Source organism: Canis aureus, chromosome 1 (genome assembly GCF_053574225.1).
Source record: "Canis aureus isolate CA01 chromosome 1, VMU_Caureus_v.1.0, whole genome shotgun sequence".
Classification (NCBI taxonomy): domain Eukaryota; kingdom Metazoa; phylum Chordata; class Mammalia; order Carnivora; family Canidae; genus Canis; species Canis aureus.
The window spans coordinates 111,403,473-111,416,245 of record NC_135611.1 but is presented as its reverse complement, the minus strand read 5'-3'; the positions used below and the strand labels follow the sequence as shown (position 1 = coordinate 111,416,245).

General features: G+C 48.1%; 1 protein-coding gene across 4 annotated transcripts in view; it reads right to left on the bottom strand.

The window, feature by feature from the left end:
• CEACAM20 (CEA cell adhesion molecule 20) overlaps positions 1–12,773 on the bottom strand; it is an 80,699-nt gene that overhangs the window by 7,531 nt on the left and 60,395 nt on the right. For 3 of the 4 annotated variants that reach the window (XM_077848983.1, XM_077848962.1, XM_077848970.1), the window contains 9 exons: positions 10,490–10,567; positions 9,619–9,897; positions 8,895–9,176; positions 7,345–7,623; positions 4,333–4,611; positions 1,971–2,085; positions 1,676–1,761; positions 845–906; positions 444–479 (listed from right to left, as the gene is read on the bottom strand). In XM_077848983.1, the coding sequence (XP_077705109.1) occupies positions 444–479; positions 845–906; positions 1,676–1,761; positions 1,971–2,085; positions 4,333–4,611; positions 7,345–7,623; positions 8,895–9,176; positions 9,619–9,897; positions 10,490–10,553 (1,482 nt within the window). In that variant the 5' untranslated portion in view covers positions 10,554–10,567. Of the gene's footprint in view, positions 1–443; positions 480–844; positions 907–1,675; positions 1,762–1,970; positions 2,086–4,332; positions 4,612–7,344; positions 7,624–8,894; positions 9,177–9,618; positions 9,898–10,489; positions 10,568–10,711; positions 10,908–12,773 lie in introns of those variants that run through there. The other variant, XM_077848977.1, reaches the window with a different exon arrangement.

Here is a 12,773-nt window from a genome sequence, read left to right as displayed (position 1 = left end):
ATGTCTAGAAAGTGCCAACTTGCACTCTTCAGCGACCTCAGAGAGGAATAGGTTTCACCAGGTTCTTACAAAGAATCAGAAATAGATGTAAGTTTAGGACCTAGGGCCCTGGCCCTGACCTAGAACTCTGTCTTTTCACCTGGCTACCTTGGCAATCTCTACTCCAAAATTTCCTTTGCACCTCAGCATGTGCTAGGCTACAGCTATCTCATTTGCAATCCAATTCAGAGCCCCGGAGGTAAAAGAAATCACAGCAGGAGCCAGGGACCAGAATCTGGTCGAGCTGCCTCTGAGGCCTTGGGCCACTGTCCCCCCCTTCCCTAGCCTTGCAATGCACAATAAAGAGTTACACAGGATGGTTCCTCAGACTTGTCAAATACAAAATTCTCAGATTGTATTCTCACTGCAGCTTTTTAAAGTCAAACCCAGCAGTGCCAACCTACCTCATAAAATTGCTCTAGGGGATCTGGTGGCAGCATCTGGGAAAAAAGAAAGTGATAAAGAGGTCACAGGGCTTGGGATGGGGACCATTCCCAGCAATTCTCAGAAACAGCTTTGGTCTCAGAGGCCCCTTACATCCCTTCTGACTCCTAGAGGAGCTCAAGGCTAGGCATTGTCATGTTGAAAGGCAAGACAAAAAGAGATGGAAAGCCAGAGAGGGTCTTGTGGATTCCCAGAGGAGGCAGGGGAGGAAATGCAGAGAAACTCAAGCTAGCACTGGGTATTCTCAAGAGAATATGCCTCACTTCCCAACCCCAGAGGTGGGACTGGAACAGCCCTGCTGCACTGGGGAAGGGCCAGATTCTCAGGGGAGCAGGGAGGGTCCCTCTGGAGCATTGCTCACCTCTTTGACTCCAACTTGTCCTTGAGGTTCAGGTAAATTGGCATACATGGCCTTTGGCCAATCTAGAGAAATGGAATGACAGCCCAGGGCTGGTATCAGGAAGAGATGTAAGGGAAGGGGTTGTTTTCGTTGTCTGCCTGCCTGCCTGCCTGCCTTCCTTCCTTCCTTCCTTCCTCCCTCCCTCCCTCCCTTTTTCCTTCCCCAGGACTCTCCATCACATCTCTGGTGAGCTTGACCTAGAAATGCCCTGGAAATCTAGTTCTGGGTTAGATAAGGCTGTTTGATGAGATGGATGAGGACAGAAATCTAAGACCTATTGCTATCTGTGTCATTGGGTTCTCTGTAGAGTGGATTTATCCTTTATCCTTCTTGGGCATGGATTTCCTCTCTGTAAACCTGAGCTGGATTGGACAGTCTCTAGGGCTTCCATTTTGTGGGGTCCATCCTTCCAGAATCTTAGCCCAGAGATGTCAAAGGTGTTTCATTTTGCCTTTAGTCAGCTCCCACCCATCAGTAGAGGGTGCATGAAGCACTGTGTTGAGATGGGTTATAAAGGTGAGTTTGGGTTCAGCAGGGATGAGTGTTGCAATTGATTCTCTCTGCCTACAGCGATCAATTAGCAAAATTTTCTGAGATTGAGGAAGGAGAGAAGGGTAACAAATGCCCATTTATGCTGTGGATGTTGGAAGAGCAGAACTCCTCTGAGTTCTTGGCTCCAATCTCATCCATGATCACTAGTGGCAGAGCTGGGAGCAGAAGTCCGGGCTCCCAGTACCAGCCTATTCTCCAGCCTCCCCCGCTGCCCTGGGTATCAGCCATGAAGTCACTTACTAGAACAGGACTCTGCACAGGGCTCCTCCGCAGAGCTGGGTGTTGCTGCCTCCTGGACGGGGTCCTCTGCTTTTTTCCTTGAGAACCTGAAACCCCAAGTCCCTCATTCTTCTGCCCCCAGACCTCACCATCTTCGCAGGTGCTACCCATAACCCATGTCCATTATTGGGCAATGTCCCAATCCCCCTGAGTTCCCCAGTTGCTACTAACACAGCTCAGCACCATGGTCAGCAACTCTTCAGCCAGGCAGGCCCCCTGCAGGCCACCATGTCCCCTACCCCATTCCCAGCTTTACCGTTTGGCATTTCTGTTGTAGAGGAAATAGCCCAGGCCTGCAGTCAGGGCAATGAAAATCAGGATCCCGAGGGCAATGCCAACAATGACTCTTGCAGACAGGGAAGACCTGGGACCTGGGCAAGGAGAAAGAATTGGGACCCTGGTCTGACACCCTCGTGCCTGCCCCCCTCCCCTTCCCAAGCTGTGGTTTTATCTCTAGTGCCACTTGATGAACACTTGTTTTCCAGTCACTGGGAGGCAGCATTTTGTCATATTAATAGCATAATTTTTAGAGCCAAATGGCTTATTCACATCTCAGCTGTGTGACCTTGACCATGCTACTTAACCTCTCTGTGCTTCAGTTGTCTCCTCTGTAAAAAGGGATAATAGTGTCAGTGGTTGCTAAAAAGATTCAATATAAGAGTATTCATGTTCAAAATATGGAATGTTCAACATGTTCAAGGTAGGACAATACTTAGGCCCACGGAAAGTGATCAGTAAATGTTGGTGGGATGACAATACTGTTTAAGATAATGGATCAAATATGGCCTTCAGAGGAAAGGGCTTTGAAAACCAGAAACCTGGCTTTCTGCTATTTTCCCCCTCATTTTCATACCTGAGTCACCTTTAACTATCTGGGGCCCTGTGACCATGGACAAGTGACATCCTTCTGAGTCTCATTTCCTCATCTGCAAAGTGAAGGAAATGGTACTCACTGCACAGTGATGATGTGAAGATGAAATGAAATCGTGAATGCTCATGCCAGGCATACTACAGGTGATTGATTAATAAATGGCAGCTGTAATCATTAACGTGGGCCTGTGTTTGCCCATCCAGCTTCTGCCCAGAAGCCTTCTCAAAGGGGTAAAGTCCAGCCACAGGGTTTGGGAAGGCAGCCATGAGGATCAGGGTTAAGAGGAAGGGGCTCTCTGCTTTGGAGGGGCATGAGGGGTCTTCCAGGATGCTTTGGAGGTTCTTAGTTTCATTCTTTGAGCCCTCATTTCTTTCTCTGTCAAACAAGCAGAGCCATTCATAACCCTACAGGCTTTGAGGAGATTGAATGAGATCCCATGTAGGAGAACCAGCACCGTGCCTGACACAGTCAGTATTTGATGAAAGGCAATGGTATGATCCAATGATGATGATGCCAGAAACTGCCATCCACCAAGCTCTAAGCTGCAAGAGCCCTTCACATGTGATCTCGTTCAAATCCTATAACATTCCCATGACCATCAACAGGACTCACTGCTCCCTCCCCTGAGCTTCTGTTTCTCCATTCATCAAATGGTCTTAACAAGACCAGAGAGTGTTTTGAGGATTAAATAAGGTAGTCTGGGAAGGTACATATGGTCCTCCGCTTGGTGATAACTAAGAACATGAGTCCTGAGGCAGCCGGCCTGGTTTCAAACTGTAGGATGGGGCTCAGTCTCTCCTACACAACAGAGATACCAGCAGGCCCACCTCAGAGTTGGCTGGTAGAGAGCATCAAAAAGCATTTGCTGATATTGTGTATGGAAAGGCTTATTTCAGGCATCTGGCAATAGGCTCAATTAAGAATAATTTCATTTGTTTAATAAACATAATATGCCAGGCACTGCCATAAAAACTTTACAAATGTTGGTTAATTTTCAACGACCCTATGATCTAAGCACAATTATTATGTTTGTTTTACCCACAAGGAGTTGGAGGTCCAGAGAGGTTAAGCAGCATACCCCATGTCATACAGCTAATAAGCATCAGAACTGGGATACAGACTCTGGCTAATAGTGATACTGTGTTGCCCTCTCAGGAACTCAAAAGACAGAAATACAGGGACTCACTGCCAGTCACATCCAGTTATTATTAATATAATTCCTATAGTTAGGGGCACCTGAGTGGCTCAGTGAGTTAAGCATCTGCCTTCAGCTCAGGTCATGATCTCAGGGTCCTGGGATCAAGCTTCACATCTGGCTCCCTGCTCAGTGGAAAGTCGGCTTTTCCCTCTCCCTTTGTTCCTCCCCTGCTTGCACTTGCTCACTCTCCCTCTCTCTCAAATAAATAAAATCTTTAAATATATATATATAGTTCCTATAATTAATATAATTCCTACCAGTTCACTCCTTTGCTCATTGACTATCTCCCTGACTTACTATACTTCTAAACAACTCTAGAAGGGAAGGCATTACAACTCCCATTTCCAGGTAAGAAAACTGAAGCTCAGAGCAGCCTGGAGGGTTTTCTGGGGCACGCAGCTAGGATGCAGATGTTCTAGTTCCGGAGCATTAAGGACTGGGATTCAGCAGCTCCATGCAGTACACTCATCATACTAGAAGACTAGATAGTGAGGCCGGCATTAGGAAAAGCCACCTGAGCCCCAGTGGAAAAGACACTAAGGGACTCACCTACCACTGTGACCAGGACCGAGGCAGAGCGGGCCAGCTGGGTCAGTGGGTTGGAGGCCATGCAGTTGTAGACACCCTGGTGTTCCCAGGTCAGGGTCCCGATGATTAACTGCTGCCCCATATACACAGTGGTGGAGTGTTCAAGGGTCCATTGAAACTCAGCGCCTGGCTGAGACTCTGCCTGACAGTACAGGGTCAGGCTAGAGTTGAGCTCTGCCTTGACAGTGCTGACCGCCCCAGATGCTGCCCCTCTGGTGATGTCCACTTGATCAGGGCCATCTGTGTGCAAAGCCAAACATCATGCACCCACTCTCTGCTGGTGAGGTTTCCCTTACTGCCCAGTCTGCTTCCACACTGGAAGTTTTACCCCCTTCCCCCCATCTCCATCCCCACCCCTTCTTGAGTCTAACAGAACTTTAGGTTGTAGCCTGGCTCTTCTGATGCCTTTGAAAACGAGTCTCGAGAGAGATGTTCTCTTTTCCTCCTTAGGTGCCACACAGGCAGACTGTAGTCCACGATGTGGACCGGACAAACCCAAAGGAAAACAACATCAAAATAAAAAACAAAACCCCCTACCCTTGCAAAAGCGAGCTCTCACCACGGAGCCTCATAATGCATCCAGGCTTCCCAAACTGTTGCTGTGGCTTGTGAACATAGCCCTACACTTCCAAAAACTTCACCATTCTGATGGACTTTTTTAGTGAATTGAGCAAATAGCCCTGTTGGGATATTTAAATGTACATCCCCTTGTTCTCCAAGGTCAGATACTTGCAAATTTCCTTCCTGAAGCCAGAAGGAGATTCCTGGCACCTGGCTCTCCTCCCACACAGTGAAAGAAACAAGCAAAATGGCTGTTGAGTTTCTCATGCAAACTAAGAGTTGAGGCTTTGTCTTATTTAAATTAACATGAACTGCTGGAAAGAAGGATGCAAAGAGTTGGGACTCAGGGAAAGGAGGAAAATCCTGCCCTCATTGCCTGCTAGGCATCCTTTGATATTCTCCCCATCAGAATCCCATGGCCACCAGGATCCCTCAGGGTCTTCCCATCCTGGTGTCAAATCCTCCACACAGCGGCCAGAGGGGCTCCCGAAGTACAAACTTGACACTATCCCTCCCCTGCTCGGAGCCCTCCATGGCTCCCTAATGCCCTTCGGACAAAGGCTGCAGCTGATGAGCTCATTCACAATCTTGCCCTTATAGATCCTTCCAGCCCCACCTCTCACCTCTCCACAACCCTCCACCCCCTCCAGTCTCAATTCAGAAATAAGATCCCACTCAGATGTTCCATCTTTATCATGCTGCCTCTTACTTTAGAGCCTTCACACATTCTCTTCCTTCTCTGGAATGCTCTTCCCTGAGTCTGCTCTACCTAGCTTCCTTGTCCTATGGATCTCATGGTAGAGACCACCTCTCACGATGAGCCTCCCCACATCTCCCAGACTGGTGGGGGCTTCCTTTGGGTTCCCCAAATCCTGTCATCCCGTGGCAGCACTCTTGACACTGTATTTTTTTTTCTTTGCCTGATTATCGACCTCCTCATCCCAAGTAGGCTGTGAGCTCCAAAAGTCATGGCTACAACTTATCAAGCACCCCACATTTGCTCAGCAGAGATGAGCAAAAGAACAGTTTTTGGTTTTATGACTGAAGTGGGAAGTGAAGAAGAGAGCAGTAGGGTACGTAAGCCTCCATATGCCCCATTACTTAACACACATACACATACACATACACATACTCAGTATGTGCTTTTTCTCCCTGCAGGTGCCTCTTCTTCACTTCAGTTTGTGGCCACTACACTGTTTGAATAGCTCAGGCAAACAAACAAACAAATAAACAAACAAAAAAACAACTTTGGAGTCAGTCCCTTTCTCTTTCACTTGTGTCAACAACAGCAAATCCTGAGTTCTATATTCAAAATGCATCCATGGTCTGATCACTCCTCATTTCCCTGACGGACAACTGTGGCCACCCGGAGAAAGCACCTCACAGACTTCTCACAGCAGGAGTTTCAATAACCCAAGTGCCCAGCCTCTGTGCCCTAAAATCCACTGCTGTCCCTCCCACGGGCTACCCTCTACCTGTACCTGAGTGTATTGGGGAAACAGAGGCAGGCTCCTTCCTGGGAGATACAAGGCTTTCTGACAGTCTTGATGATGTTTCTCAGACTGCATGGTGGGGCTCCACGCTTCCATCCAACCTTCTCTCCCTCCCTCTCTCCTGCTTGCTCAGGGTGGGATAAGCATCTCGGTCACTGGTTCCCCCAGCCTTCCAAGGCCTTCTCCCTACTTTTCTGCACAGGAGCATCCCTCCTACTAAAATCCTTGCATGTCTCATCCCTTTAATTCTGCCTTGGGGTCCGCCTCTCCAAGGACCTGAACAATCACAACACTTTCTAAACCACTTCTGTCTCCCCAGCTTCCACCCCACAGACAGGGCCCAGGATATCCTGTGAAAACCTAATCCTCTCCTCCTTCCCCCTAGAACCTTCTGTTGCTCCCAGTGCCTTCACCATGGCTAATGGAATTTGTCCCCACCCTTTTACCTCTTGACCTCTTCTGTTCTGTCCTCTCCCTAATTCGCCAGTCTAGTTGCCTCAGCCTCCTTGGGTCCCTGTGCCCACTGCTCACCACCCACTCCACATGCTGCTCCCTCCCCCTGGCATTCTCTTCCCTTATCTGCCTATGCAGTTCTGCATGAACACCACCTCCTCAGGGAGGCCTCCCTGATGACTCCACCTAAGACAGTAGCACCTTCCCCTCCCAGCTTCCCCTGCCCCCATGCTGCCTTATGGTTCTCCTCAGCCCCGCCCAACACACCATGTCTCTCCCTTAACTGTTTAGGGTGTGTCTCCCCACTAGAAGGTAAGCCCCACATGGGCAGGTGATTTGTCTTGTTCCATGCCCAGACGTGCCTGGCACAGAACCAGTGTTCAGTAATTGTGGGATGAATGGCTGGAAGGAAGGGAGGGAAGGAAGGAGGGAAAGAGGAGGACAAGGTGCAGCTTGGGTGACTCACAGCTGATGGTGAGCCTTACGGCCTTGCTTCGTGCCCGGCTGCCCCAGTTCCAGACCTCACACTCATAGGGTCCCGTGTCGTCTCTCCGGAGGCCATGGATTACCAGGCTCCTGTTGTTGGCCGACAGCACCAGGTGTTTGTTGGGCAGGAGGGCCTGGCCCCTCAGGAACCACAGGACTCCAGCCTCCTTGTGGGAGGTCTGGCAGGTCAGGGTCACAGAGCTGGCATTTTCCACGAGATTCAGGGTTGGGGGCACAATGTGAGGCTCAGTCAGCATTTCTGGAAACACACAGAGACATAGGGTAGGGGTCAGGAACTCTTCCCCAGTCTCTTGCCCAGGTGGGCCCCATAGGGCTTTCCAGGGATCTATGTTATATACTGTGGGTGGGGTGTGTGTGTGTGTGTGTACTTTGCCTATGACTACATTAATGGGAGGTATGAGTGTGTGCTGTGTGGCAATAATGTGAGTATGTTATGGGCTTTCTGTGTACAGTGAGTGTGTGGAATATGGGCATGTTTTGTGTGTAAGTTTGTGTGTGTGTCTGTGTATATGTTTTGTGACTATGAGGTATTGTTCATATTCACTTTGTGAGTGTGCATTGTATGTATATATTCTCTGCATGTGAGAGTATGTTGTGTGTGGTATTGTGTGTGTTATACATATGTGTTGTATGGTGTTCTACATGCTGTGTGTATGACTGCGTTGTGTGTATAGTATATATACACTGAGTATGTGTAATGTGTCAGTTGTGTACATGTGCTGAGGGTATTGAATGTAGAGTATGTGGTGCATTTTCTGTGTTGTATGTGAGGATCTTGAGTGACTGTGATGTGTGTGTTATGTTATATGTTGTATGTATGTTATATGTTGTGGGTGTATATGTTTTACGTGAGAGTGTGTGGTGTGTTTGTGGTATTGTTTGTTGCATATGTATCACATGTGAGATAGTATGTCTGTGTTTTATGTGTGAGTATCTCCTGTGTGTAGTATATGTGTTGTGTGTATGTGTGAGTGTATTGCATGTATGTGTTAGGGGGTTGTCTATACAGTGTGAGCATGTGATGTAGGTCTATGACGTGTTATGTTCTCTGTGTGTTGTATGTATCTGTTGTGTACATGTTATATGTATCTGTTGTGTGCATGTGCCTTGCATGCATGTTGTATGTTGGTTGTGTTGTGTGTTATGTGTATTAGTTGTACATGAATTATGTGTGTCTTGTGTGTGTTGTACAGGTGTGTGAATGTGCTGTGCATATGTGGTTACTACTCACGTGTTGAGATGTGTGAATACTGTGTTAGTGTTTGTATGTAGAGAGAATCAACCCCCCTACCAAGTTTCAGAGAACCAAAGAATGGACAACCCATAGACAGCCAACAAGGTCTTGTGGAAGATGTGCCAAGCCAGGAGCCAGGCCCTTCCCTGTGGTCAGAGACCTATGCTGTCACCAGCCACAGAGGAAATCCCCACTCTTCTGTGTTCTCAACCTCTGGGATACTGGTGTAGCTCTGACTCTCAGAGGAACAAAGGAAACAGGAAAAAGAGGCTTACCAAGGACTCGGACTTCAAGAGCACTCAGGCGGAGCAGGTGGGTGGCAATGTTGGACACCAAGCACCTGTACATGCCTTCATGCTCCTTGGACACAGCCTGGATGGTAAATGTTCTCATCGAGGAAGATGGGAGAGGGTTGTTGAGGAGAAACCAGGAATAGTCAGGAGGTGGATGAGACCGTGTGTCCACCGAGAGGGTCACAGTGGAACCCTCTATCACCTCAACCACCTCCCCGCTGGATATGCCAGACTCCAACTTGATTTCAAATGGGTCAGGACCATCTGGGAAGACAAGAACAATCATAGCAGTAACAATCACATCAGCAATGGCTCTCTTACGGAGAGCTCAGGAGTCAATAAATATTAGTATTTCTCTTCTCCATACCCAAGCTCTGGATCAACTACAAAGGAGAGACAGGAGTCTAATGGAAGTTAAATGTCAGCCTTATCTGTAGGTAAAGTGGGATTTAAGACACACCTAAAGCATACCAGCAAATGCTCTTTCCTTGCCCCTGCCAGACAAGACATCTGAAGGTGACTTAGTTTTAGATATCTTAACTTGGATGTTTCCGGTAGTATCCAAGTAGAGACATCAAACAGTTATACGTCTGGAGTCCAAGGGTAGACAAGTCCACATTGGATGGTTTCTAAAGCTGTGAGACTGAATGAAATCACCAAGAAGGGGGTGTCAGTGAAGGGCTGGGGAGAATGGAAAGGGACTCACAGTTCACAGTCAGGAAGGTGGGATCACTCCTGTGGACATGGAGGAAACCCTGAGCTTCACATTTGTAAATCCCAGAGTCCTCCCGTTGCACAGTGAGGATAGTGAGGTTCTTGCCATCCGTGGACAGCTGCATGCGTTCATGGAACACCAGGGGGACATCTTTGAAGAACCACTGGATGGTAACATTGGCATCCTTGGTGTAACAGTAGAAGGTCACCTGTTCCATCTGCTCTGTGGCAGTGTTTTGGCTGATTGAAATGGTGGGCTTGGCCAGCAGTCCTGCACAGAAAGAGAGATAAGGAGACAGAGGAGGACCAAGAAAAATGTAGCCACAGAGAGACCCAGAGAGTCAAGGATGGATTGGAATTGCCAGAAGACACACGAGCTCAATGCCTGGGCTCAAATGCTAGATCTACTGCTCATTTTAAGTGTGGTCATGGGCAACTTATTTCCTCTCTCTGAGTCTTCATTAAAAGGGATTGTACAAATAAAGCAGAAGGATCTGGGATATGACAATGGGTCAATTAATATCAGCTTTTAAGGAGAATCACCTTTGTAACAGGGAGGCCAGCCAGATCCCAGTGCCTACTTCTTAGCCAACCTTTCCCACCCACAACCATGCTAGCCACAGTCCACCCCTCTACACCTGCCCCAGTACACTTGATTTGACCAACCAGTTGTTGCCAGACCCTGGCTGGGCCAATCTGATTGGTCTCGTTGGAACTTCGAGTATGGAATCCTAATGGTGATTTAGGTATGAAGGCAGGGATCAGAAGGATAGCTTTGTTTTCTGTGTCCACATCTATGAATCTGCCATGAGTCTGAGTTGCCCAGGGGGTCCCAGACATAGATGGAACAGCATCCTTCTCACCTTGGGTGGTGGTAAATGGGTTGGTATCAAGGGTGAGTTGGGCTGCAGCTGGTAGACTCCACATGGTCAAAAGTGAGGCTGGTGGGGAAGAGGGAAGAGGCATTTAGGGAGGAAGAGGTGTGTTGGAGGTCCAGTTATGGTCTCCATAAATATAAGGGGGTCTAGGTCATGGATGTGGCACTTCACCCCGACAAGCTGGACTCCTAGCCACTACTCACTGACCATGTGACTTGTGGCATGTTTTTAATCTTCTTGAACCTCAATCTGTCCAGCTGTAGAATGGACATAGTATCTATCACCTGTACCCCAGGGTTGTTGTGTTGGGGTAATGAATACTGGGAAGCTGGAATTGGGCCCCTGAGGGTCACTGTGCTGTCTCCAATGATTCTCACCCTAGAGGAGATACATAATCAGTCTCCTCATTCCTCAAGAGGGAAGAGATGTGCTCAGACAGGAGGAGTCACTTTCCAAAACCATTATAGTAAGTAGCAGAAGCCAAACTTGAACCTGAACTGCCAGCCCCTAAAGACTGTGTTCCTCACACCACATAATTCCTCCTGTCAGGGACACCTGGGTGGCTCGGTGATTGATCCCAGGGTCCTGGGATTGAGTCCTGCATCAGCAATCTACAGAGAGCCTGCTTCTCCCTCTGCCTGTGTCTTTGCCTCTCTGTGTCTGTCATGAATAAATAAATAAAATCTTAAAAATAATAATTCCTCCTGTCAGCCCAGGGATGGGCACAGAGCTTATCCCTGATTAATGGGAACTTCTATTATCTCTGGTGGGGGAAATTAACCTTTGGTACTTCCGCAGACTTGCCCTCGGGCAGAAAGGGAACAAGATAGCAGAAATTGTTGGTTTTCCATCTGTCCATTCTACATTTGTGGAGGCTTGAAGAGACTGTGGGCATGAGTGGGGACTCCCCCAACCCCCGCTGCCATGATCATATGCAGCTGACATTGACACCCCCCACCCCTCCCGTCAGCCCAACTCAGAGGCTGACAGCCATGTTTCTCTCCAGCCCTAACTGGACCCCAATCTGGCCTGAGTCCTGCCCCATTCCCTGCTCAGTCAGTGGTTAAGGGCATGGGCTCCCCGGATATTCGGAAACAAATATTGAGTCTAATGTTTCCTGGCTCTGATCACAGGCAAGGGGGCTCTCTATGTGCAAGCCTCACTTTCTTCACCAGCAAAATGGGGAAAAGAGAACTTAGTTCATCGGGTTACTATGGGGCTTGATGAGATATTCCAGGTGTGACATGTTTAAAACAGTTCATAGTTAAGTGCTCAGTCACTATTATAATTATTTCCATGTTTGTATTTTCTGCCTGCAATAGCACTAGAAGTTAAATCCACAGGCTCAAAGCCTGCATGTGAATCCCAATTTTATCATTTTATTTTTTGGCAAGTGATGTCCTCTTTGAGAGTCTCAATTTCCCCATCTGTAAAATGGAGTAATAATAGTTTCCACCTCATATGACTGTCATAAGGATAAGAGAAAGACCACGAGTGAAAGCATCAATGGTGCGGTGCACCTCATCACATGCATCTGAAACCTCCCTCTGCAGAGAGCCTTTACCTAACCCCTTCCCTCCCGCCTCCTCCCCACAGGGTCCTGCCTTGTGTGCACAGGAGGGAAGCAAATTCTGCAGAGAAGGTGATAACTGGCAGCCCCTCAGGGGACTCCGGAGCTCCTGTGGCCTGCCAGGGTCAGCCAGGGGAAGGAGCCAAGTCTCAGGGCCACACAGCAAAGCAAGGCTGAATTTTGCACACTACCCATTGCAAAATCATTTCTTTGCCCCAAAATGCTTTTCTTTTTTTTTTTTTTTTCCAAAATGCTTTTCTTATCAAAATAGTCTCATTTCTTCCTTTTGCTCAGAGACCCTAAGCATCAATTTCTCATCCATCCACTGTCCTGATTGAGGTGTGACCTGGCCACTTGGGACTGGCACATCCTCCCTCCACCTGTCTGTGTTATGTTCCAGCTCTTTCCCTCCAACCCCCCCCCCCCCCCCCCCCGCCAACGACTTCCCCAAATCTATTTCTCTGTATGTCTGTATACTTTTCTTGCTGTCCCTTTGGCTGTCATTTCACTCCTTCTCTTCTATCTGAGCCTCCCTGTTCTTCCCTGGGCTACCTCTTCTTCTGTCATTTCCACTCTCTGCCTCTCTGTCCCCCTATTTCTCTCTAGGTCTCCGGTTCTGTGGTTCCAAATCCACCTCTCTCTGTATATATGTCATTATCTCTGGTCTCTACCTTTGTCGATCGCTTTTGTATTTGTTTT